Below are 25,896 nucleotides of genomic sequence, written 5' to 3' on the forward strand. Positions count from 1 at the left end.
ATGACTCTTCCACAAGTGTCGGCAGAAGCTCTGCTAATACTCGGTGGATGGCAGCGATCAGGCTGACTTTGGTGTTGCGGAAGGTCATGTTGGTGATGTTTTTGATGTATGACCAAACAAAGTAGTCTAGCAAGTTCAGGTCAGAGGAGTGGAGGGGGCCCAATGAGAGACGGGTCATAGCACTCCTTTTGAAGACAAGCCTGGGTCTCTTTGGTCTTGTGGGCCAGCGCAAAGTCCTGCTGCCACACCCAGGGTTTGATTGCACCAGGGGATCACCACACTCTTCAACATATCCAGGTACACTTTGGTGTTGAATTAAAATCGACTTCGGAGATGTGAGATGGCATGATGTGGCCCTCACTTGAAACCACACCAAAGACCATAACCGTGGCCAGAAACTTTGTTTTCATTACCCTGGGTATGTCCCTGTTATTCGTTACAATCCAGCAGTACATTTTGAGGGTGCTGGCAATGGTCCTGTATGTCCAGTTTGTGTCTGTAATTCATGTGTGTTAGTCTTTACATTCAAGGCTTTTCCTTAATATTTCTGCAGTTTCCCTTATTGTTATCTGTTGTATCTTTTCAGCCATCTCTCTGATTCCAGTCTCTATTATTATCTATATATTAATATGATAGCGTGCGTATGTTATATTCTGCCTCATGCTTGCATTCGGGTTGTTTAATCATTATGTACTTCCATTTCTTGTAATAAATAATTTCACCAAGAACTTTTTATAATTTTGGTTTTTTATAGATGATGCCACTTAAGTCAACTATTTTTTAAAAATAATTTTACGAAGAATTCTTCATAAGTTTTGGTTTTGGTTTCGATTTTAGCTGATGGCACCTTAAATAATTTTATGAAGAATTCTTCATAAGTTTTGGTTTTGGTTTCAGCTGAAGGAACTAAAGTTATATACGAGGGGCGTGCAATAAGTAATGCCCCTGACTCACTTCCCATAGTAGAGCAACAAAACTTGGCACAGTTATTAGTCTTTCTCTACATAGGAACCACCCAGAGTTATGCATTTCTCCCATCGTTTGATGCATCTCTGGAGACCGTTTTTGTAGAACACCCCAGGTTGGTCCTCTAACCACGATGTGACTTCAGAAATCATGGCTGGGAAGAGGTGAAAGTCAGAGGGTGCAAGGTCAGGAGAGTAGGGAGGATGGGGAAGGATTTCATAACCACATGCCCGTGCTTCTGATCTGGTGACATGCAAGTTGTGGACCGGAGCATTGTCCTGTAGGAGGAGGGTACCTTTGCTGATCTTGCCCCACCTCTTGATTTTGATAGCTTCCCTTAATTTCCTCAAAAGTGAAGCATAATAGACTCCTGTAATTGTGGTACCCTTTGCCAGGAAATCTGTCATCACTACTCCGTCCTGGTCCCAGAAGACTGAGCATGACCTTGCCAACGGAGGGCTGCACCCTTGCCTTATTTGGAGGTGGTGAGTCCAAGTGCTTCCACTGCATTGACTGGGCTTTGGTCTCTAGATCATAGTGATGGACCCAGGTTTCATCCTGTGTAATCAGTCTTTTGACAAACTCTGACTCATCTTCTTGGCACATCTCCAAATTCATCCTTTCTCGCTTCTGGAATGGTGTGAGCAACCTGGGAATCCATCTGGCAGACACCTTATGCATATGCAAATGGTCATGATAGTTTCCATAGACCCCGTACTAATCTTGACATCTTGGGCCATTTGGTGAATAGTAATGGGCTGATCTTCCAAAATGACAGCCTCAACTTGACGGACAGATGCCTCATCAATGGCAGAAGGGGGGCGACCAGGTCTGGGAGTTGTTTCCACAGACTTCTGGCCATGTTTGAATTCACGATGCCAGCGTTTTACAAGGTCGTATGATGAGGCATTATCACCATAAGTTTCTTTCATTTCATCAAAAGTCTCGTGTGGTGTGCGTCCTTTCAAATACAAAAAACCGGATCACTGCTCGACATTCACACCTGACTCAGTTCAAACACATGTAAAACAGAAACCACAATTAGTTCAGAGCTGTAATTTGCCACATAATCCGTAGAGATATAAATCAATGCAGATGCAAATTTTCAGCTAGATCAGACAACTGGAAGTGGGTCAGGGGCATTACTTACTGCACGCCTCTCGTATATTGAGGTAATATATATATATATATATATGTATATATATATATATATATATATATATATATATATATAGTAGCACACTATTTAAAGACACTTATTTTTAATATAAATTTGAAATTTTGAAAACTTTAAGTGTCAGGAAAATGATAAAATCATTTTTATGTCCTTTTGTTGATGTTGTAAGTCCGATATTTCGCTAAAAATAGCCTCATCAGGGTAGTTAGTCAGTCCGTAGTTTTTTTTTTTGTTCTTTTTTCATTTTGTTGTTATAGAGGAGGTAAGTCCTGGAGAAGAAATTTAAAAGTACGAGCTGTACATTTTTGACGTGTGCGTTCGCCCCAGAAGTAAAGAAACTTATTGTTTTACCATCTAATTTACATAAATGTTTGTGGTGCATACATACGCATGATTACACTAAGAAAAGAGGCTCACTCTTTCCCTAAATGCCCATAGAAACATTAAGAAAGACTGGAAAATATTTGAATCCACATAATGAGAAAATGCAATAGGAATACATCGATAGCTACATAGAACCTGATCCTGTAAAAGATGCCTGGACAGCCACGTTGGCATTCCCTGGCAGAGGGAGGGGCCTTAGATGATTGGCTTTAAGCTAACCCTTTCTTAAAGAGAGCAGGCAAAGTAGACCTCTTAGAACTGCACTTGACCAGTTTCATACCACAATCAACAGGAAAAAGGTCAGTGGTCTAGATTCTGTCATATATGGCATAAGAGTCTCATTAGATCACCCGTTAAGCAATGTTGAACCTGGTCATTACCAGATGGGTGACCATTTAGGAACACCAGGCGCTGTATGTGGGCGGATGTCGATTGCAAAAAATTAATGTCATCATCTTTCTAAAGAGAGATAGTTTCTTCCCTTGAGCAGCTAGACTTTGGAATTCTCTTTCTGCTACCTGTTTCCCTGACTGTACTGAAGTGAAGAAGTTTAAATGTAATGTAAATTAACATCTTGTTAATCTTTCCTAGGCATGGTTCCAAATCGTAGCCCCTTACATCCAAGCGGCGATATGCCTTTTATTGAGGTGAACATGAGGTAAAAAAAAAAAAAAAAAAAAAAAAAATAGTAAGATCGTTTCTGAACTTAATATTCCCATGAAATTTCCTCCTCTGGAGGAAGCCGGTTCAACCCGCTTAGAGTGAATGCCGTTGGTATAGATTCTGTTGATTTTTCCGGGTTCCCCCCAGGGAAAAAATTCTCTGGCGAAACTCAATGGTTTAACTTCACCCCCCCCCCAACTCATAGCTGTCTTCCTTTACTAGGAGAAGGAAAAAAAAAAGAAGAAAATAATGTTGGCGACTTGTCCAACTGACACAGGAAGTCATAATTCAGGATAAAGGAAGTGAAATCATTGGTAATGGTAGACAAATTTATTAAAAAAACTATCTGTACCTACCTGGTGTTAATGCTCAGGTGGAGACACATTGTCGAGTGGGGTTAGGATGGGGTGCTTAGAGAAAAGTAATCAAAAATGTGTTTACAATTTATTTTTGTAGGATTTGTGAACACATGGTTTTGTTTTCCCTTATTTTAGTTTTGGTAAGATTTTCCCCTATTTCAGTGACCGGAATAGCTTCATGCTTATTTCATCATCGGTTTAACGTCAGGTTTTTTTTTGTTTGTTCTTTTTTTTTTTTTTTTTTTTTTTTTTTGTGTTTTGTTAACCGAAATCGCTTCAGGTATGACGTCACTTGATTTAAAGAGCTAAAAAAAAAAAAAAGAAAAGAAAACAGACAAACGTAAAAAATTTACTTCAAGGTCAAAAAATCTATCTATATATCTGTGAAACTGTCTGTCTGTTAAAGATGGTCTTTTGCGTCCTGTTTATTATTTATTTATTCTTCTACTTCTTAAACGTTCCTGTTGCTATTCTCGTTTACGTTTTCTTGTTAACTATCTTTTTACGATTGTTTTACGGGTACTTTTAAAGTCTGTGTGTTTTTACATATGTGGGTGTGCTCTTAGTTCTTGCCTTGAAAGGTCCCTACATGTATGCATAAATAATGTCATACGTACATACCTGCTTGCCTTGTCCAGCAGATGATATCTTGTCGCTGGGCTGCCATCTCATGGGGAGTGGTACTTACTGCTGTAGATGCATCAATAACACAAGATGGATTTGAAGCTTCGATTCTTTTATTAAAGGCAAGCCTATCATGGACCCTGGTTGCCGCAGAGAGACCCGAATCTCCTGTCTGTTCCATCTGCAGCCCAAAACCAACTCTCACATGTGTTTGTCAACCGGAAGCCTACAACCACAATTCAGTGTCACCCCTAATTTCCGGTGCATGTCACCCCTAACTTCTGGTGCATCTAACCTAGGTCATTATAGGTGATTGAGTTTGATGCCTGTCAAACCCAACCTTCTGTGACCCCACTAAACTCACTGATGGGAATCAAAAATATACTTACATAACTTACTATTTCTCCAACTACCTAGATAGCATTTAAGCTGGGATTCCCAATACTACATCTCTGTCTACATTTCCCTACACAATAACTCCTTCAACTTTCAGTCTCCAGGCTCGAAGTTTGATATACATGGTTGTGAGATTTGGGAAAATCTTTGTAATCGGTTTTCAGCCAGAAATTTGGTTCTCAAGGGGTCAAAGTTCAACGTAAAAAAAAGTTTATTTTACACCGAAGGCATCTGGTTCAAAAATGGAAGTATAAATATATCAGACTTCTGTTTTGAGTCTAAAATGTCACTTAATGTCACCCCTCCCACTTAAATTTTAGCGTTGTAATATTTTATTTGTATAAATAAAAATATATATTTCACTTCTTCCATTTCTGAACCAGATGCCTTCGGTGTAAAATAAACTTTTTTACGTCGCCTGACGAGTGCGTTTTGGTTTCTTGCAAACCAATGTTTCCGAAACATTAGCATGTTCGGTGTAGCGACTACGTAATATTTGTCTATATAAATAAAAATATTATATACATATATAGAAACACATTAATAAATCTGTCATACATAAGACATAAAAATGGTATCAGTAGAGCTCTCTCTCTCTCTCTCTATCTATCTATCTATCTATCTATCTATCTATATATATATATGTGTGTGTGTGTGTGTGTGTGTGTGTGTTGTATTTGTGTGTATACACATGGATTTGTAGAAGTTGTTTTTCATGTGATATATATGTAACAACTTCCACAAGTACAATAATATACGTACACACACACATATGAGAGAGAGAGAGAGACACACACACACACACACACACACACACACAGGAGTGAAAGAGAGAGAGAGAGAGAGAGAGAGAGAGAGAGAGAGAGAGAGAGAGAGAGAGAGAGAGAGAGAGAGAGAGAGAGCTCCACTGACACCATTTTTATGTCTTATCATGTATGACAACTTTATTAATGGGATAGTCAGTTTGTAAAACACCAGATATTTTGTATTCTTTCTTTTTTTTTTTTCTTTTTTTTTTTTTTTTCATTCGGAAAATAAACCATTATTATGAGAATATTTTTTTCTCCCTTTTCTTTTCTAATTTCCTCATCCGATATCTCATAAATAAGCTTAATGTTAACGTGTGAATTCAATCATCGATATAAAAGTGTGCCCATATACGCTATAGAAACATTATGAACTGTTGCAATCCCGAAACGTAGGATATGATCAAATGTTACCCGGATTGCTCGGCTTCGTTGGTAAGTTTCTTTGTAGCTATTTTGTTTATTTATTTATTTATATTTTTTTATTATTTTTTTTTTTTTTTCACGTGGTTCCTTCTAATTGACAAAACCCAAACATGGGAGGCTGATTGATCGCGTACATTCTATACTCGTATATTTCACAAGTTTCTGTATATATCTCTATCTATATAGACTTAGGTTTATATATAGGGGGGGGGGGGTAAAATAATAAGAATAAGATCGATTTTTAAGATTTTTACTTATCCTACACCCCTAATTGATATTTCAGCGTTATTGAATAAATGAATAAATCTGTATACGTTAGAGTGTGTGTGTGTGTGTGTGTGTGTGTGTGTGTGTGTGTGTATATATATATTTTAGTGATGGGACGATTCCAATATATTTCGGTCCTGGATATGACCTTAAACTATATCCAGTGGTAAGGCCCCAGCTTGCGGGCTTTGGGGAGTGTGGAGCCACCCTTTAATTGCCATTGCTCCCAGGTCCACTCTGAGTGGCAGTACCTGTTAGTGTCCCAACTATGGGTTAAATAGAAACCGACTTGAAAACAACAAATATATTCTATTAAAAAAATTTTCTTCAAAATCTTTGGATTCGGCATTAAATAACCGGAAAAGGGTTGACATGCCGTAAAACAAAAACAACCAACCAAATCCAATATTTTTACTGATTCCGTACAAAATTTCCGATTCCGAGACAATTAACGATTCCGATTCTTTATAAATCTCTAAATATTTAACTATAACAGTGTTATTTTGTCCCGATTATTGTAAAAACACATCTTAAATGTGCATATATTTTCTCAAAGATTGAAAAACACATTTGTGAGTGGGGGGGGGGGAACTAGAGATTTTAGTTTTACTGGAAGTTTAAAATCAATAAATGTTTGTTTTATTATTACTAAAAGCAGTGGACGATGTTTCTTAAACCAAAATCAAATAAAAAAGATAATTTAAGGAATCAGTTTTGGCATCGGGAAATAGGGTAACATTTTTCAGATTCCGATACCCCAAAAAGTTCCGATTTTTCTGTTTTATATATTTGTATATATAGGATTCACTCCTAAACTATTTAATCGATCCCTGTGAGATTCGGAACACATCTGCTAGGTGTGAAGGGTCCAAATTTTTTCTTTTTCTTTTACAAGGATGTCACCACTTATCAAGGCCTAGAGGCCACTCAAAGATATGGGTTAATGGGTGTACATAATCGCTAATAGTGGGAATTTGGCATAATCTGATTATTTATAGGCGAGCAGAGAACTTGTTCACATAAGATTTGAAGACAGGCATGTTGTAGTCAGCTGGAAAGCAGGCTGGCAGAATAGAGTTCCACAGGCGGGAAGTTCTAGGAAAAAAGCTTAGTTCATGGAATCCACGTTTAGATTTATGCACAAATAGAGAGTGGGGGAAATTGCTGATAGTGGTTGCAAATAGACGAGTGTATTTTCGTGAAAGTTTGGCTCGGGTAGGCGACTTTAGATTGGAGCTCAGAGCCTTGACAGAGTACAAAATAGACTTCGTGGCTTAGTGGGGGATGCCCTTTTCTCTACCCTGCAACCTCTCTCCCACAGAAGAGACGTTGCGAGCCTATCCTTGTTTTATCGTTATTTCCATGGCAGGTGCTCGTCTGAACTCCAATCTCTGGTCCCCCCTCGCCAATCTTTCACGAAAAACACCCGTCTAGCTGAATCCACTGTGAAAAATTTCCCCCACTCTTTATCTTTGCCTAAATCAAAACGCGGATTCCATGAACAAAGCTCCTTTCTTAGAACTGCACGCCTGTGGAACTCTGTTCCGTCTGCCTGCTTCCCACTGGACTACAACTTGGATGTCTTCAAGTCCAACGTTAACAAATTCCTAATGAACCGCCCCCTTAAGTAAACACTTCATCAAATCTCCACACTAACGTAATGTACTTGCAATAACCCTTATCCCTGAGTGGCTTCTGGGCCTTGATAAGTGGTGATCACTGTGTAAAAAAAAAGCATTTGCTATGAAAATGACGATAGAGCAGAGACCGGTTAGCAATGTCTTTTCTATGGAAAAGAGGTTGCCGGGAAGAGAAAAGGGAATCACCCACCATGTTTCGAATGTGGACTATATTTAGTTTAGCTTAGTCTTAGGCAAAGAAGGAGTAAAAGGGGAAGAAAACTATTCATGAAAATTCCGGTATCTTCGAATTTTATGTAATTAAAACAACAGATATTAGACATCAATTAAGAAATATTGTCCAAATTTGAGTTTCGTCGGGGTATTTTTAAGAGGGGGGGGGCACAATAAGAAAACAACCCCCCATTTGAATATTCAAATATTTCAGATTTATATTAAATTTTGTCCGTGATCATTAGATACAAAATAATGAAAATTCCCTGAACTTCCTTTTTCTTAAGATCTTTCAACCTTAAAGCTTAAATGGAACACGTACATCAAATCTGTTGCCAAGGCCGCTGGAAAAATGGTGGGATCTTTCTATCGATCCGGTAGATATCTCACTGCTGATGCTATTCTCTATCTATATAAGAGCCAGGTACGTTCAAGGATGGAATACTGTTGCCACATCTGGGAAGGAGCTGCTAGAAAGGACTTGGCCTGCCTTGATAGAGTTCAAAATAGACTTTGTAGCCTCGTAGGAGATGTCCTTTTCTCTTCCCTGCAACCTCTATCTCACAGAAGAGATGTTGCGAGTTTGTCTCTGATGTATCGTTATTTTCATGGAAAGTGTTCGACTGAGCTTCAATCTATGGTCCCACCTCGCCAAACTTTCACAAGAAACACTCGTCTAGCTGTAAACACTATCAATAATTCCCCCCCACTCTTTATCTGTGCCTAAACCCAAACGTAGATTCCATGAACAAAGCTTCTTTCTTAGAACTGCACGCCTGTGGAATTGTCTTCCGTTTTCCTGCTTTCCGGCTGACTACAATATGGTTGTCTTTAAGTCTAACGTAAATAAGTTCTTGATGAGCCGTTATATATGAGTTATCAAATTTACCAAATTTTCATTACTAATGATTACTATATTGTCCAATTTCTACTGTACACTCTTTAACCCTTATCCTTGAGTGACCTCTTGGCCTTGATAATGTGGTGATGCCTATGTAAAAAAAAAAAAAAAGCTTAAACTTTAGTCATTTTCTAGAATTGAAATCATGTAATGGATTTTTATCAAAATTGGAATAAAGATTCTAAACATGTGGTTTAATATTTTGTTTTTTTATTTTTACAAGTTAGTTACCACTTTTCAAGGTCTGAAGATCATTCAAGGATAATGGTTAACGAATGTACAGTGATAGTCCAGTAATCGTAAATGGTGTAGATTCGGTGGAATTTTGATTAAAGGGACAGTTCAAGAACTTGTTTATATTTGACTTGAAGGTTACCATGTTGTGATCGGCCAGGAAGCAGGCCAGTGGAACAGTGTTCCGCAGGCGGACAGTTAATAGGTCAGGTTTAGTTGCCTGGAATTGGATTTCAATCTCTGGAAGGTTGGAAAACAGACCGTTGATGTTTAAATAGGAGGCCTGGTAGTTGGTGGGGATCTATGCTGGGAGGTGGGGTTCTGGGTTTAATCTTGTATTATTGGGCTCCCGACAAAAGGAGGGTGGACCTGTAAATTCACCCTTGTCCGTTTGTCTGTTCATCTGTCCACACTTTTCTCAATAACTACGCCTTTGAATTTTTTTACTTTTGCGCAAACATTAAACATGATATGAGTAAAAAAAGTAACAGAACGAATTTTCCGGGAAAACTCTGGTTGCCCCCCACCCCTAGGGGTGCCTTTTGGGTTAAAATGGCTAAAATTGACACTTTTGTGTTTATTAAAAAGAAATTGATGCTTTGGATTTTTATAAAACTTTCTGAAAAGTTGTAACTAACTGATTTTTATATAATTTTGTTTGTCTATACTTTGCGATAACTCTTGGGTGTGCCTCGGGGGCTTTTTTAGGGCTAAAAAAACACTATTTTGGGGACTATTTTACCATATTTGTCCAAAATTTTCTGTGTATGTCTATTTAGCAGTTTTGCATGGTGCTGAACTCAAATTTAGATATGTCAAGGCCTTGGGGACTTTTGGGTCTAAATGGGAGATGGGGGGGGGGCAAATGATGGATTTAGTCATTTCTTTTTTTTGCATGGTGCAGAACTCAAATTTACACATGTTAAGGCTTTAAAACTGCACCAATTTGTTCATTTTCACCAAGATTTGAGGTCCCCTAGGGACTTTCGGGGCTAAATGGGGGAGGGGGTTAGTAATTGATTTTTATGGCTTGTTCACTGTGCACTCACGGGGCTCACGCATGTTTCACTCGTTTTTTCTTGAGATTTTTGCAGTTTTGTGTATAGAGATATGTGGAAGAGGTCGGCAGAAGTTTTAGAGCAGAGAACACTGTTCCCTCTGCCTGCTTCCCACCGGACTACAACTTGGATGTCTTCAAGTCCAACGTTAACAAATTCCTAATGAACCGCCCCCTTAAGTAAACACTTCATCAAATCTCCACACTAACGTAATGTACTTGCAATAACCCTTATACCCGAGTGGCTTCCGGGCCTTGATAAGTGGTGATCACTGTGTAAAAAAAAAAAAAAAAGAGATGGCAGAGATTCTATCACAACTCTGTTTTCTAGGTACGTTGCTGTAGGTACTGCACTGCCATAATGAATGGCGTTAGGTTTTATTAGAAGCATAGAGTCATTAAGGTAATAATATTTTGAGAACCTTATCAATGTCCTTGTCTATTTCTACATATATATAAAAACCACTATGTCTCTGTATGTTTGTTCCCCCATAAACTCCGAAATGGCTGCGTCATTTTTTTTTTATTATTTCATGCTAAAAGTACTTTATATGTTTGGCAGTGTTCTTAGGTTTTGTATCAGAATATTTCTATCGAAAATCGATAATCAAAAAAAATCTCTGCCGCTTGCCTGTTTCCCACCTGACTACAACTTGGACGTCTTCAAGTCCAACATAAACAAACTCCTGACAAACCGCCCCCTTAAGTAAGACACTCTATCAAAAACCCCAATACTAATGATTACTACAATACTATCTCATTCATTACTGTACACACAATAACCCTTATCCCTGAGTGGCCTTTGGGCCTTGATAAATGGTGACCCCCATGTAAAAAAAAAAAAAAAAAAAAAAAAAAAATCCGATTAAAGAAGGAACAGTTATATTTTGATCACAGTTAACACCTTACACAGCCTAACATCACAAGTGCATTTGAGAAGTTTTATTACCGCACAAGCAAAAGAGCCCAGTATATAAAATCAACAGCAGGTTCTTTGACAAGATAAGGGCACATTCGAAATGAAGGTTTCATTTAGAGCACAATTGAGCCATGATACTTGACTTTTGTATTTTAAACTTTAATTCAAACCATTATATAAAACTAATTTTAGAAAATCGACGGTAAGTTCTCTACAGTGCAATGTAGGCAATGTTGGGTTCCTGACTAAAGCAGGCAACCAATCGATTTTGATGACAATAAAATAAAAGTATTGAAAATGTGTAACTTTTGTTGACACTCATTCCATCCCGGGCAACATCGAATCGTCTTGCTAGTTTTAACGTAAATACAATTGCTATGAAATTAATGACAGTCTGACGCAATATCCTACCTAATAAAAGAGTCAGATACATTATAAGTAGGGCTAGGACAACAGCATATTCTTTTCGTTGTTTTGACTCTCGAGTGTGTATCCGTTAATATCTTATATGCTTTTATGTAGAGTGATGTGGTTCTCGGTTGATTGACTGTGTCTGATTGTGTCGGATGTATATTCGAGTCAAAACAATGAAAAGAATATGCTGTTGTCATAGTCCCAGTGATAACATATGAGCATGTTATTATATAGATAATAAGAATAATAAAAAGAAAAGAATAGTGAACTGATTCATTAAGAATTTCAAGTCGGAAAAAGTCGTTATTATTAAAAAAATAATGCGTTTTATTCGAAAGATTAATTTTTGGCATTTATAATTTAAATGGAGTAATCTACTTCACCGTAGAAATCCTTAGATGCTGGAAAGCCTTCGACTCTAATAGTTTCTTCCTTTGGATTTAGACTTTATAATTCTCTTCCAGTTTCCTTGACTGTACTAACCCGCAGAAGTTTAAATGTAATGTAAACAGACATCTTGTTGCTCAACTCCCCGCAATCCGCTTTTTACCACACGATCCTAAATAATAGCCCCTTACGTTCCAAGTGGCAATATGATTTATTTGGGGGTGAAATATAGTATATATAAGTAGGCTATGACAACAGCATATTCTTTTCATTGTTTTGATTCTCGAGTGTGTATCCGTTAATATCTTATATAGAGTGATGTGGTTCTCAGTTGATTAACTGTGTCGAATATATACTCGAGAGTCAAAACAATGAAAATAATATGCTGTTGTCATAGCCCTAGTTATAAGTTAAGTATTCTTACCGCATCAGAGAAGGTGTCACTCAGAGCATTCTTTCTTGCCTTAAGAGTCGAAAATCGACTTTGCAATCTAATAGAGATTGTCTATTGTTTGTCTACTCTTTCTCTGCTCTACCATTCAGCGCAAGAACTCTATCTACTACCACAATTACAAAGAACTTTCCTTTCTTCTTCTGTGTGTCTGACAAGGACATAGTTTCTTCCCCGAAAGGATTCCATGGACATAGTTTCTTCCCCAAAAGGATCCCATCCCTGGAACACGTTACCACAAGATTGCTTCCCTAAGGGCTACAACATGGTCATCTTCAAATAAATCTTCAATAAATACCGGCCATGAACTGCCTTCATAAGTAATCAAACTTTTTGCATTATGTTTATTTTCAATCCTCTCATAGTATTCATCATCATTCGACTCTCAATCTCTTCATCTCTTATCTTTATCCTCGAGGGGCTTTTAGGTTTGATAAGTTGCGACTCATCAGTGAAGAAAGACGTTCTTTTACCTTTCCGTCTTCTTTCCACGGTATCTGTTATTATTGGACATCCGGTTACCATACCCTTACGCAAGCAGCACTCACTCTAGGCGAGTAGTCCCAGCTTCTCCCGAAGGAGAAAATGTTTAGGGAATATCAAATTCACAATCGGTCTTCAATCGCTTTGTTTATTCCTGTCCGTAGAGATAACATTAGGTTTTTATAGTTCTTGCAGAGAGGTCTCAACGTCCTAACACAAGGCGCAGCAGAAATATTTCCCACATTTTGACATGCGATCTTTCTAGCTGCGCTCGTGCAGTTTCTCATCAATTTGTATAGATGAAGCTGCATATCAGTGTGTAGAATTCTTCTAACTCTTCGATCAGGCAGTTCTTGGACAATAGGATGTTTGCAAGCTGACCGTGTAAGAGACTGAGTAACGGAAAGTTTCACAGCTCAAATACTTTCTGGCGTTTGAGCGTTTCAAGACCTTCCAGGTGACTTTCTTTTAAGTATCGTACCTGTAGCTCTGACATTTGCAACCCATACTGTATTGATTTTCTATCTGGAACAGTGTTATAAGGGGCATAACTACGTATCGATATCGAACCGGATACGAAACAGGATATAAAAGAGCTACCATTTTAAGGTGGGAGCGTCTTGTCTTGTTTTGCAGTCTTGCGTCGGACACTCTACAAGTGTAACTCCGGTTAACCAAGCTTCCCATGAACGAGCGCTAACTCTCACACGCTAAGTTTCTTTTCTTTACCTTCATTTACATTTATCTAACTTCAAAAGCAAGTAGCCATTTTGTATTTGTATTATTACGAAGTACTAATAAACCTTCTTTTGTTACGCATCTCACTCGGCATATTTTGTCATATTATTATATACCGTCGAACAGTATATAACAAACAGCATCATGCCATCCTAACTTGTAATGAACTCGGAAATATCTGTGTTGCAATTATAGATTCACCATTCTTCAAAAACATTTCTACAGTAAAAGAACGATGTGCACCAGTACAAACCGTATTGCTTGATGAGGGTATCTACAAAAAAAAAAAAAAAGGTTAATCTATAAATATAAAAGCGAAAATGTATGTATGTATGTATGTATGTATGTGTGTTTGCTTTTTCTGTGTGTCTACAAAAGGCTTCTTTCAGAGAAGCGATCGCTCGCTTAACAACTTTTTAAAACTTTTTATATCACATACAAATCGTAATATCTCACAGTTAACAACGAAGCTCGCCTGTCTATTTAATTTGCTCGATTTCGGGAAGATAAATATTCAATATTTGTCGCTCGCCGCACGTGGGTTAGTCTTTTTCCTATAACATCTTCGGGGGGGGGGAAGAAAGCGTTCAGCAGTAAATGAATACTATCCCGCAGTCAAAACATGACCTCATTTAAAACGGGCACCTGCTAAATCCAACTAATTAAATAAATTCAAACGTGTTTCCGTTAGCATCTCGCGGTGGGGCAATGGTTAAGATCGCACTTTTTTTCTTTTTTTTTTTTTTCACACACTTTAATTTACAACTTTGCCTCAACGGTTCGGGTTCGATCCTCATACTTACTTTTTTTTAACCCCCCCCCTCCCAAAACACCCAGGCAACGCTGGGTAACCCTCGCTAGTTATTAGCTAAATGAAAAAATCGTTGGCACTTGTGTAGATTCATTAGCAACATATAATTGAACGTTTAAAACGTGGGAGGTATTTCTGCTGCACTCTGTATTTCCAAATTGTTACCTATCTGATACTGACTAGGCTCAGAGTTGCGTACATTAGGTTGAGCATGCACAATTCATTTATCTGCAGACTGTCATCTTTATCTTCATAGTTCTTGTTGTTTTACCACTATTTCTCTGGCCTGCTTCAGTTAATCGCAATGGAATAAGAATGCTGAATCTCTTAACTGCATCCTCAATAATTACTGCCTTCCATAGTAGTTGTCTTACCATGTTTTAGCCAATTAATCTTCTGGCTTGTTTTGGGTAGGATTAAAACCGCTATCTTCAAACAGTGCTCAACTGGAACCTGTGTTAATGTACAGTATAACCCGGATATAAGAGCAGTGGGGGACAGTATAAGAAGTCTCTTATATCCGGGTTACAATGTAATTTTTTTTTTATTGGAATCCTTAGAGATGAGTAATTTTTAAAAAATTATTTAATACATATTTATTTTTACAAAAATGCGCAGTTCATGTTTAAAAGTTGACATTTTTTTTTTCACTGGTTTTCACCCGCCTGTAAAAATGAACAGATCAGTTTGTAGGTAATAAAGATGGGGGGGGGGGGGAGGTATGCATTGTATAAGAAAAGGATCGTTGCGTAGATATCTGACCTTTGACCTTGCTGGCTATAAAGAAAAACTATATTTTAGTTATAAGTATAAACTTATACGATTTAAATCAATGTTATTTAGGCAGTTACATTAACAACAACAATAACAATAATGGTGGTCGGATTATGTAGACAATATGAAAATATTAGCAAGGGGATCCAACTTCTTTGTCCGGGACTTCTTTGGTCTGTCAAACTTTCATTTAAAACAGCAATTTCGTTGGTCCGTCAAACTTTAATTTGAAATAGTTTTCATTGTTAAACGCATAACTTGAATGAACACAGGCTTTATAAATCTCTTTAGTTGGCAAGTTTGGTTAAATAATACATTTATAGAATACTAGCAGGGAGGCCTGACGTTGGCCGGGATTGAATGACGATGGTTCACGAATGTTTCACACTCCCATATTTTTTATTGTAATCAAAATCGGTGAAATCGTCCATTTTTTTTAATCCGCATCACGCCTTCTACTGATGAGACGATCAAAGTTTCTCCTCATCTATAAATATAAAAGCGAAAATGTGTGTGTGTGTGTGTGTGTGTGTGTGTGTGTGTGTTTTCGTGTATATCCAAGAAAGGTTTTTTTCAGAGAACCGATCGGTCGCCTCACAGCTTAAAAGTTTTTTTTATATCGCATCTAAATGATAATATATACGAGTTAACAACCGGGGTTGCCTGTTTATTTAATTTGCCCGACTTTCAAAAGATAAATATTCAACAATTTTCGATCACCACATGTACTCACAGTTGACGTCATTAACTCATCAAAAACGGGCACCTGCCAAGTCGTACGTTTTTTTTCACGCTTTATTATTTTCCAACTGCGCGTCAAGGCTTCGTTTTTTTTTTTTTTTTTAAACAAACACCCGGCCAACGATTTACTAAAAAACACACACACCTACAAACACCCGGGCAACGCCGGGTACCCCCGCTAGTCTATTATATAAACATCACCTGTCTGTTTAAATGTATGTATGTATGTATGTATGTATGTATGTATGTATGCCTCGCAAAAACTTTCGACAGAGGCAACAGTTTTTCATGAGATCTGTATCGTTTTGAAGCTTGACCCTTCGGACGACAAATATCGAAAAATTGGCCAAAAACATTAATTCCTTCACCCTCAGCTAGGCACTTTTCTACAGGGAGGGATCGCTTTTTTCGCCGATATTTTCGAAAGTCATCACGTCTTTTTGATCGTCCAGCCTTTATTTAAACCTATGTCACTTCCGGTTTGGCGATGGGCGCAACAGCTAACACGTCATGTCTTTTTTCACTTTCTTTTCTTCCTTCTGCCTGCCTACTACCACTTTTTTTTTGCGCTCGCAATTTTCCTTTTTTTTTTTTTTTTTTTTTTTTGCTCAACCTTACACACACCTCCACTTTCTTTTCTGCCTTCATGTTACGGGTTCGAGCCTGCCTGCCTACTACTACTTTTTTTTTTTTTTTTGCTCAACACACACCTCCAAACACCCGGGTAACGCCGGGAACCCCCGCTAGTATCATTGAAAAGTGAAAAGACAAAAACTGTTTGAACTTGGAAATCTATCTGTTGAATGCCTGAATCTTTTTTTCAAACTCGAGAATCTACACTAAATTTCGGGTGCAACCCTTTATTCAATCCACAGGGTTAGCACACTCTCGTCCTGTCAGCCATAACTGGATAGAAGTCATAAGTAATTCGCAATTATATTTTGAGTGCCATCCCACACTGAGGATTGAACCTTCAACCCACAGAAAAGAGAAACTTTGAACTGAATTTTACCAAGTACTTCATCCACTTCGTCAAGGGTCCTTGCTGGAGGTTGAAGGTTCAATTCTCAGTGAAGGCGACATTCAACATACAATTGCAAATTAATTAGGACTTCTAGCCAGTCGTTGGTGATGGAACAAGGGCATGCTATAACTGTGGATTAAATCGAAGATTCTGTTCGAAACTCCGTACAGATTCCCGAGTCCGACAGAAAGATCCCCGAGTTCGACAAGATGTATTTGAAGGCCGGAGGGTACATCATCGGCTGAAACGTTGTGAAAATAAATCTCGAGATGAAAACAGTAGCCCGAGGAATTCAAATAACACGACTATATATTATTATTTTATTATTAATTAATAGGTACGGGCAAAAATAATTAATTAATAATTAATATTGAAATAAACAATGCAATAGTATAAAACGCTAAAGCGTAATATTTAATATCATAATTAAAGACATAACCTAATTACGAAATTAAATCTACTGAAATGCTTTTCGGTTTCTACATAAACAAGTCGGCCGACTTAATATGTTATTAACAGTTTAATGATGATGATAATAATAATAATAATAATAATAATAATAATAATAATAATAATAATAAAAACTGTTTTGTACCTGGATGCTATTTTATTCCCAGGCATTACCTTTTCTATTGGGGAGGGGTGAGGGTCAAGGATATGTTTATGGTCTGTCGCCTAAAATCGCAGACATATTCTCACTAATATTACTTGTTCTCACTTAGAATCGACCTTGCAAGTGAAGCGGGGGGGGGGGGAGTCAGGTTTATCCCACGTTTTAAAAAAAAAATGACCTTGTGTCTATCTTCGCACACGTGGGGAGAGGAAAGTGCACAACTGTAGTTATGGGTCGACCAAGAAGGCTTTGCACATTGTTGCACGTTTTTTTGCATTCTAACAGCTGATAGTTTAGCACATCTGCATTTAATTGTGCAACCAACAGCGGTTATAACTCGTAAATCGCAAAAATATGCATATAAACACCTACATGCATGTACGCATGCAGTGCATGCACATGTATACATACAGATGCAATGCACTGCATATATATATATATATATATATATATACACACATATACATATATATATACACACATATACATATATATATACACACACACATATATATATATACACACACAACACACACATATATATATATATATATATATATATATATATATATATATATACATGCATGCATATACATACATACATACATATGTGGCAAATGTTGAAGGTAACTACCAGTTGTAAAAAGCTACGTGCTGAAAGTGCAAATAAATTATCGTAATGACGTGCTTTCTCCGTCGACTTAAAGAGAATAATAGAGGGAAAGCACACACACACACACACACACACACACACACACACACACATTAAAACTGATTTCTATATTGATTGAGATTGTCGGATTTCTATAAGTACGTAAACATTAATTGAAAATCAAGATCTTGTTGCGGGGAAAGCCAGGTGTTGATATTTACATTTTTTTTTTTTATTTTTTTTTTTTATTTCTTCTATAATTTCATATCTATCTGGAAAGAACAAGTAGTTAATAAAACATCGGATCCCGCATTTTGCTAATTCCTGCCCTCTGATGAGAAGGAAAGTATTTCTTCGAAACTCCGCGGATTAAGGACTATCCACTTATTTTGTGCTTCCTTTTTAAAATTAAATGTTTTTTTTAACCCTTTTTCCAAGTGTTTTTTTTTACATGTTTTATTAACTACTTGATCTTATTATAAGCTCTATCTCCTATTTGGTTTTATCGAGCTTTTACATCTGGTTGAGATAACTTTATAAATATTATTTCTTTAATATTTATAATGTACTTTAGTTTTACCATCTTGGATCATTTTGGTAAACTTAACTGTAATTCTTATATATATATATATATATATATATATATATATATATATATATATATATATATATATATATATATATATATAACTAGCTCTGCTAAGCTATGTCTATTAGACAATTGCCTTTGTTTTGTTTTTGTTTTGTTTTTTGCTAATAGATTTGTTATAACTTACCAGATATGATTAAAAATAGCGTAGAACAAGCTTCTTATCCAAAATTCAACATGATTAACACACATATATCCTTTTGATGTACGTACTCGTCACGGTACAAAAATGTCATATTCCAAAAATCACGTAAATTGATAAAGTTATATATATATGTATATATATATATATATGTGAGGGAGAGAGAGAGAAACATTTTTTGCGATTTTAATAATAAAATATAGTCATTACAAGACCGCTTTTAAAACTCGGTAGTTCGAATTGAGTTGTCTCTCTCTTATTTATTAAACATGGCGGATCAAAGCACAACGTCTTGCTTCGTTGTGAAATTTTATTTGTTTAGTAAAAAAAAAAAAAAAAAAAAAATTACTTGATCAATTTACGTAATTTTCGGAATAACATTTTCGTTTCGCGATGGCTACGTACACCAGAAAGATTTATCTGTATCTTTTGTCTTTAATTAGGTTAAATTCTGGACTTGCTACAAAAATAATGACACTAAGAGGTCCTCTGGGTGAGGTGGAGTTGGACCGTGTGATCGAATTTGAACATTTGGCGATAAAAATTCGATTTTGAATGTTGGAATAAAATTTTCATAATTTATTAAATTTATTTACCTTTGACTCGCTCTCTCTCTCTCTCTCTCTCTCTCTCTCTCTCTCTCTCTCTCTCTCTCTCTCTCTCTGGAAATGGAACGAGAGAAAGAATAGAACACCATGCGAATGAATGTTCCCCGGTTCGATCTCCGATTGTAGCACCACAACTAGCAATGACAGATACACACGTGCTCATGTTTAAACTACTGCTACGACCTTCTTTATTTCAAAAAAAAAAAAAAGAAGAAGAAAAAGAAAACATCTCCCAGGCTCGTTCAATAATATTAATGCGCACGACGATTACATACGTTACGTTTCATGTCGCGGAGAAGAAGAATCTGTCGTTTTCCGGGAATGACAGTCGTTACTTTCGGTCTCAGACCCCCAAAGGAGCAACTCCTTATTCTCTAGCTCCTATCAGGATGGGTTAAATACGTTTGTATCTTGGAGAACGAAGAAAAACAAAACAACCCATTCTTACCCCCACCCCCACCTTCGCTCCCCTAAAAATTACGACTTGTAAAAAAATTGGATGAATGAATGAAATAGACATCTGCTGCTGCTGTTGCTGTTACTATTTCGTTTTTTTTTTTCTGATATCATCATCATTGTTAACATTAAAAAAAGAAAGAAAGGTTTTCTGACATCATCATCATCTACGACAACAAGGAAGAAAAAAGATTTCTCTGTCGACAGGAGAAAAAAAAAAAAGAAAAAAGAAAAAAAGAACGTCACTAATAATGGATATTTATCTAAAACTAAAGATAATGGCATTGATTTTCGGACACAGCTGGCCATAATGTTTGAAGTAAGGTCCGTGTGGATGGACCTTTCTTGGTTTCAACTAGGCCCGACTCGTTGTAAAAAACTAATGCGTTATATTTTGAAAGCATTTTAATTTAACAACCATACTATCTAATAATTACAATAACCTTTTATTTATTTTTATTTTTTGCTAACAAAACAAAAACAAATCCAGCTCATATTTCCGATGGAGACCGCCGACGGGTGAATAATTATAGCCCCATTCCCCCGTGCAACCTCGAGAGATAATGGATAGATACCCACTATATGGATGCAAGCCCGAAGAGTGTATAGTGAAGCAAAGATTACGCACTATCTAGCCGCGCCTCTCATGGATTTTCATTGATTGAACTCAGCAATAAAGAACAAGCCCAGATCAAGTGAAAGCAATGCCGGGCTAAGCAGAGAAAAACTGGTGTCATTTCAGAGTTTTCCTCTCCCGTGTGTGTGCACATTTATATATATATATATATATATATATATATATGAGAGAGAGAGAGTTATCTACAGACACTGTTTTTTGCTGTATCACAGCTTGCTAGACGGACAAATGCTTTAAGCCGAGATCGAAACCCTACCGAATTTTTCGATAGTCCTTTTACTGTGTATATGTATGTTATTTATATGTTAATATGAAAATAAACTTATCAGTCGGAACCGAATCAAGACAGCACGCATTGCAGGCGCACCAAGAGCTCAGTATCCTTTTCGATAGAGCTTTAACCTATTATGTGAATTCTATCTCTTGTCCCTTCTCTGTCGAATACCTATCATACCAAAATAAATAATAATACGGAGAAGTAAAAAAAAAAAAAAAAGTTTGAAATAAATTATATATATATATATATATATATATATATATATATATATATATATATATATGTTCGTTTCCATATGTAATATGTGAAATTAAAAGAAAATAATTAATAATAAAAAAATAAAAGCCCCCATCCCCTGCGCTTTCTTGCTCCCTCTCTCTCCTCCCCCATGTGTACCGACGCCGGGTCAGCGATGTCCTACCTTGAGTACTCGGGATATGGCTTTAGTGTGGAGACGGAAAAAGACGTGGTTGAAAAAAGCGGCCGCACTTGGATTAACAAAGTCTGTTGTTGCTCGCGAATTATGGCTAATGTCAAAATGACCCAAGCAAAACGGATTTCCAGGACTCTTTCCGAGGTAATAAATATATACAAATCTTTTTTTATTCACCAAAAAAGGCGAAAAAAAATCTCCGAAAAACTTGGCAAACTAAAGAGTTTCCCCTTAACCGTTCACTGCCATTTTATTAACAAAGCCTTACTTCTGTCTCTCTCTCTCTCTTTTCCCTTTTCTGTAGCTGACTTCAAACATCCTTTTTTTATTTTATAGCTTTTAGATTGTTTTTAAAAAAATATTTGAATAAGTTTTCATATATCATTTACAAATAGTTATGAATTTAATTATCAAAACAAAAATTTTAAAAGCGAAAACAAACTTTACAAACTAAAGATTTTTCCCCAAACCCGTCCATGGCATTTATTTTTTTAAAGACGACAAAGTACTTGTTTACGTTTTTAATGTAATCCCCTTTTGTTTCTTTAAAATATATATATACATATATCCCCCTTTTTTAAAACATTTAACATGTCTTATCTATAAACAAGAAATATTTATAAATTTTATTATCAAGTTTTTGATTAATGGTTATTTATTTTAAAGCTGCTTTAGTGGAACAAAAATGCCAAATTATAAATCGGGTCCATTGTGTTTTAAAGTGACAGATCTGTAAAAAAAAACACCCCAAAACTAGCTTTTATTTACACAAAATTAGTTTATTTAATCAAATTTTAAATGTTTTACGGAGTTTTTCTATTAAGACAAACACTTTCATTTAGTTAATCTTTAAGATTCTGTTTTCATTTATTTTTTTAAAAACTGAAATCATATTTATATCTGTTTATTATTTACGTTATATTTTTAACATCAGTTGCGAATTAGCGGGTAGATTTTTTCTCCGTGTTTTCTCCCCCTTTCTGGGGGGGGGGTAGAATGTATTCTTTAAATGTTTCGTACTTGGTCACTTATTGTACCGTGCTGAAATAATGTTATTTAGAAAGCCATTCTTAACACGAGGAGGGTGTTTTGTAACTATTCTATTCTAACAATTCGATAATAAAAAATATCGTAAAAGTTGAATTTAACTTGAAAATAATATTAAAATATATATATATATATATATATCGCTGTGCAATAATTGTATAAAGTCCACATTTTTCAGATAAGATTTTTCAAGTTAAATTCAATTTTTACGGTATCTTTTATTCCAATATTTATTAAATTGTTAGGTGAAAGTACAGAATAATTACAAAATGCTCTCCCTTTCATATGTTAAGAATGGATTTCTAAATAGTTACGCTATTATTTCAGCGCGGTTCGTATTCTGCATTAAAATACTAAATTTTCTTTTTGACAGTGAAAAACAAACTTGATGACAATTGTCTTGTGAAGCTGATATATATATATATATATATATCAGCTTCAAGACAATTGTCATCAAGTTTTTAACATCAGTTGCGAATTAGCGGATATATATATATATATATATATATATATATATATATATATATATATATATATATATATATATATATACACACACACACACACGATGAGAATAATGGAAATTTCGACGTGATTGAGATTAAAAAAAAAAAAAAAACAGCAAACTAAGTTGTGTTCATCAACGTTTCATCTTTACTCTTTATTGTATCCAGAAGAAGTTTAATAATAAAGACGAATAAACACTGATAAACACATAATTTGATTTGTTTCTCTCTCTCTCTCTCTCTGTCTCTCTGTCTGTCTCTCTCTCTCTCTCTCTCTCTCTCTCTCAATCTGATGCTAGTTTCTGCATCTATATTACAGGGCTATTTTTTAAATAATATTTCCAAGTTAAATTCAACTTTTACGATATTTTTTTCTTATTAAATTGTTAGGTGAAAGTACAGAATAGTTACAAAACACCCTCCCCTCCCATGTTAAGAATCGCTTTCTAAATAATAACGTTATTATTTCAGCGTGGTAGCAGGCTGTATGCACAAGTACCTAAAATCTTTAATTATTAAATTATACTTCATATATCAATAACGCATTGTTAATATTAGTTATTTTTCCTAAAATATTATGAATTCTTAAAATACTTTTTACTTAAAAAAAAAAACAAAAAAAGAAGCGAATCTCGTTTAATTCCACTTAAAAAAAAGAAGCAAGGTGCTAATGCACTTATTGATCCGCGCTATTTTTTAAATAGTATTTTCCAGTTTAATTACATTTAATGCTTTTATTAAATTGTACCTATTTACTATGCCTCCCCACGGGACAGAGTTAGACACCAGGGTCGTTTTTTAACGTGGAGAAAAGGTACAAAAATAAAAATTGTCTCAGTCGTGAAGGATCTCTCCTCCACCGAAAGAGAACAAGAAACAGAAGTGCACTGCAGCAGCACCTGAAGAACAGATACTACACTTTGATCTTGACCAAAAGGCCAAGGAATGTAATGTTAAAGACCAGAATACGTACAAAACATCCTCCCCTTCCCCAGTTAAAAATGGCTTTCTAAATAATAACGTTATTATTTCAGCATGGATCAATAAGTGCACTAATACCAAAAGCAAAATTTACAGCAAAAAAAAAAAAAAAGAAAGAATTATGGTGTAACAACGTAGATGTCACGGAACTAAAATGTTATATTCCAAAAACCACGTAAATTGATCAAGTAGTTATATTTTTTATAAGGAAAAAAAGTTTAATATGGAAAAAAGGCTTTCAAAACTTTAAAATAATATGAATATTTTTTTTTTTTAATCTAATGTAAATATGTTAAAAAAAACTGTTCTTATGTATTTTTTTTTTTTTTTTTTTTTTTTTTTTTTTTTTTTTTGCAGTTGGTGACATTTTTTTTTTAATTACGACTTGTCATTTATTTTTTCTTGACTTTGTCTTTTGGGAAAGAATTCGTTTTTGAATCATTTTTCAAAACAAAGACCCATTCTCCCCCCCCCCCTTTTTTACACACTTTAACATTTCTCCCCCCCCCCTTTTTTTTACGACTACTATTCTTATTATTGACAATAATATCAAAACAAACGACTTCAGTTCAATAATGTGGTTGAGTTTTTTTGAAAAAGGATCTTTCTTCTTTGGACGCACGTGTCCAAGACATAGTGCCCGTTTTGTCTTACTCGATTTTTTTTTCTTTTTTTTTTTTTTTTAACCCGTCTCATATTTCGGAAAGTTTGGTTTTTAATAAAATAATTAAAAAAAAAAAAGAAACAAGACATTTTTACATGCTTTCAGATTATATAAATGTAAGAATTAATTTTAATCAAGTTGAAAAACAAAAAATATGTTTATTTAAGTTGATCCCTCCTGTTTTTACAAACAACTATTTTAAAATTTATTTTATTAAGAGCTTTTTTTTTTTAAAATGGCGCTTCTTCGCTTGGGCACTTATTGAACCGCGCTATTTTTAAATAGTTTTTTCAAGTTAAAAGAAAATTTTACGATATCTTATTTATAGTTAGTTAGGTGGAAAGTACTTTGTGAAAGTAGTAAATAGTTACAAAACACTCCTCCTCTCTCCCATGTTAAAAACGGCTTTCGGAATAAACACCCCGACCTCGAAAGCTGTTCTTAACATGAGAAGGTTGAGTGTTTATACTACGTTGGGTTAGGTCGTAAAAAAAATACCAAAATATTTGATACGATCTCGTTACCGAATGAAAATGTCATATTCCACAAATCACGTAAAACTGATCGAGTAGGGCTTTTTTTTTTTAACTAAGAAAATCAAATTTTATGACTAACGGACACGTACAATTTTTGATCCGCCATGTTTTAAAAATAATAGGGAGACAACTCGATTCGAACTATCGAGATCAAAATCGGTCTTATACTAGATTTTTGGGTTCTTATTTAGAATTTAACCTAATTAAAAAAAAAAAAGATATAAAATAACTTTGTACATTCCTGGCAGGAAACGAAGATACCATATTCCAAAAATCATGTAAATTGATCAAGTATTTTTTTATTTATTTATTTTTTTTTTTATACTGAAGATCAAATTTTAGGAATAAAATGTGACTGCCTCGTGTTGCCATCTTGAAAAAAAAAAGGCAGATAAGTCCACAATAATTCAAACTTGCGAGATCAGCCTTGTATTACAATTGTAATGCTAACGATTTCATATTAACAACTTTAAATAGTTTAGAAAGGATTTTCTATGTATAAAAATAAAACCACTTGATCAATTTACGTAATTTTTGAAATATGACATTTCCGTTCCGTACACATCATAAAGATTTTTCTGTAGCATTTTTTTTTTTTTTTACTTAGGTTGAATTAACGAGTTTTTGATCTACTAAAACTGAATGTCGTTCATCTAATTTGTCACCGTACACGCATATCTCGTCTGTTACCTGAATGTTCTTGTTAGAAGGAAGAACGAATAGCGTAAACATGAGTGGTAAAAGCAGTACGAGTAATGGAGTGATGTAAATAATTAAGAGAAAAAAGGTGGATCTATTTAAATTATTATAACATCACAATGTATTTTGAACTCCTTTGAC

General features: G+C 35.4%; 1 protein-coding gene across 9 annotated transcripts in view; it reads left to right on the top strand.

Annotated features, from left to right (window-relative positions):
- Positions 1-5,658: 5,658 nt before the first annotated feature.
- The window catches only part of LOC145296892 (focal adhesion kinase 1-like), an 890,147-nt gene continuing 869,909 nt past the window's right edge, over positions 5,659-25,896 (top strand). For 4 of the 9 annotated variants that reach the window (XM_080143035.1, XM_080143036.1, XM_080143047.1 and 1 more), the window contains exon 1: positions 21,156-21,466. In XM_080143035.1, coding sequence (XP_079999161.1) covers positions 21,278-21,466 — 189 coding nt within the window. In that variant the 5' untranslated portion in view covers positions 21,156-21,277. Of the gene's footprint in view, positions 5,811-21,153; positions 21,467-25,896 lie in introns of those variants that run through there. The other 5 variants (XM_080143040.1, XM_080143043.1, XR_013870066.1 and 2 more) reach the window with 4 other exon arrangements.

Source organism: Euprymna scolopes, chromosome 17, assembly GCF_053919585.1.
Source record: "Euprymna scolopes isolate OS-2025 chromosome 17, ASM5391958v1, whole genome shotgun sequence".
Lineage (NCBI taxonomy): Eukaryota > Metazoa > Mollusca > Cephalopoda > Sepiida > Sepiolidae > Euprymna > Euprymna scolopes.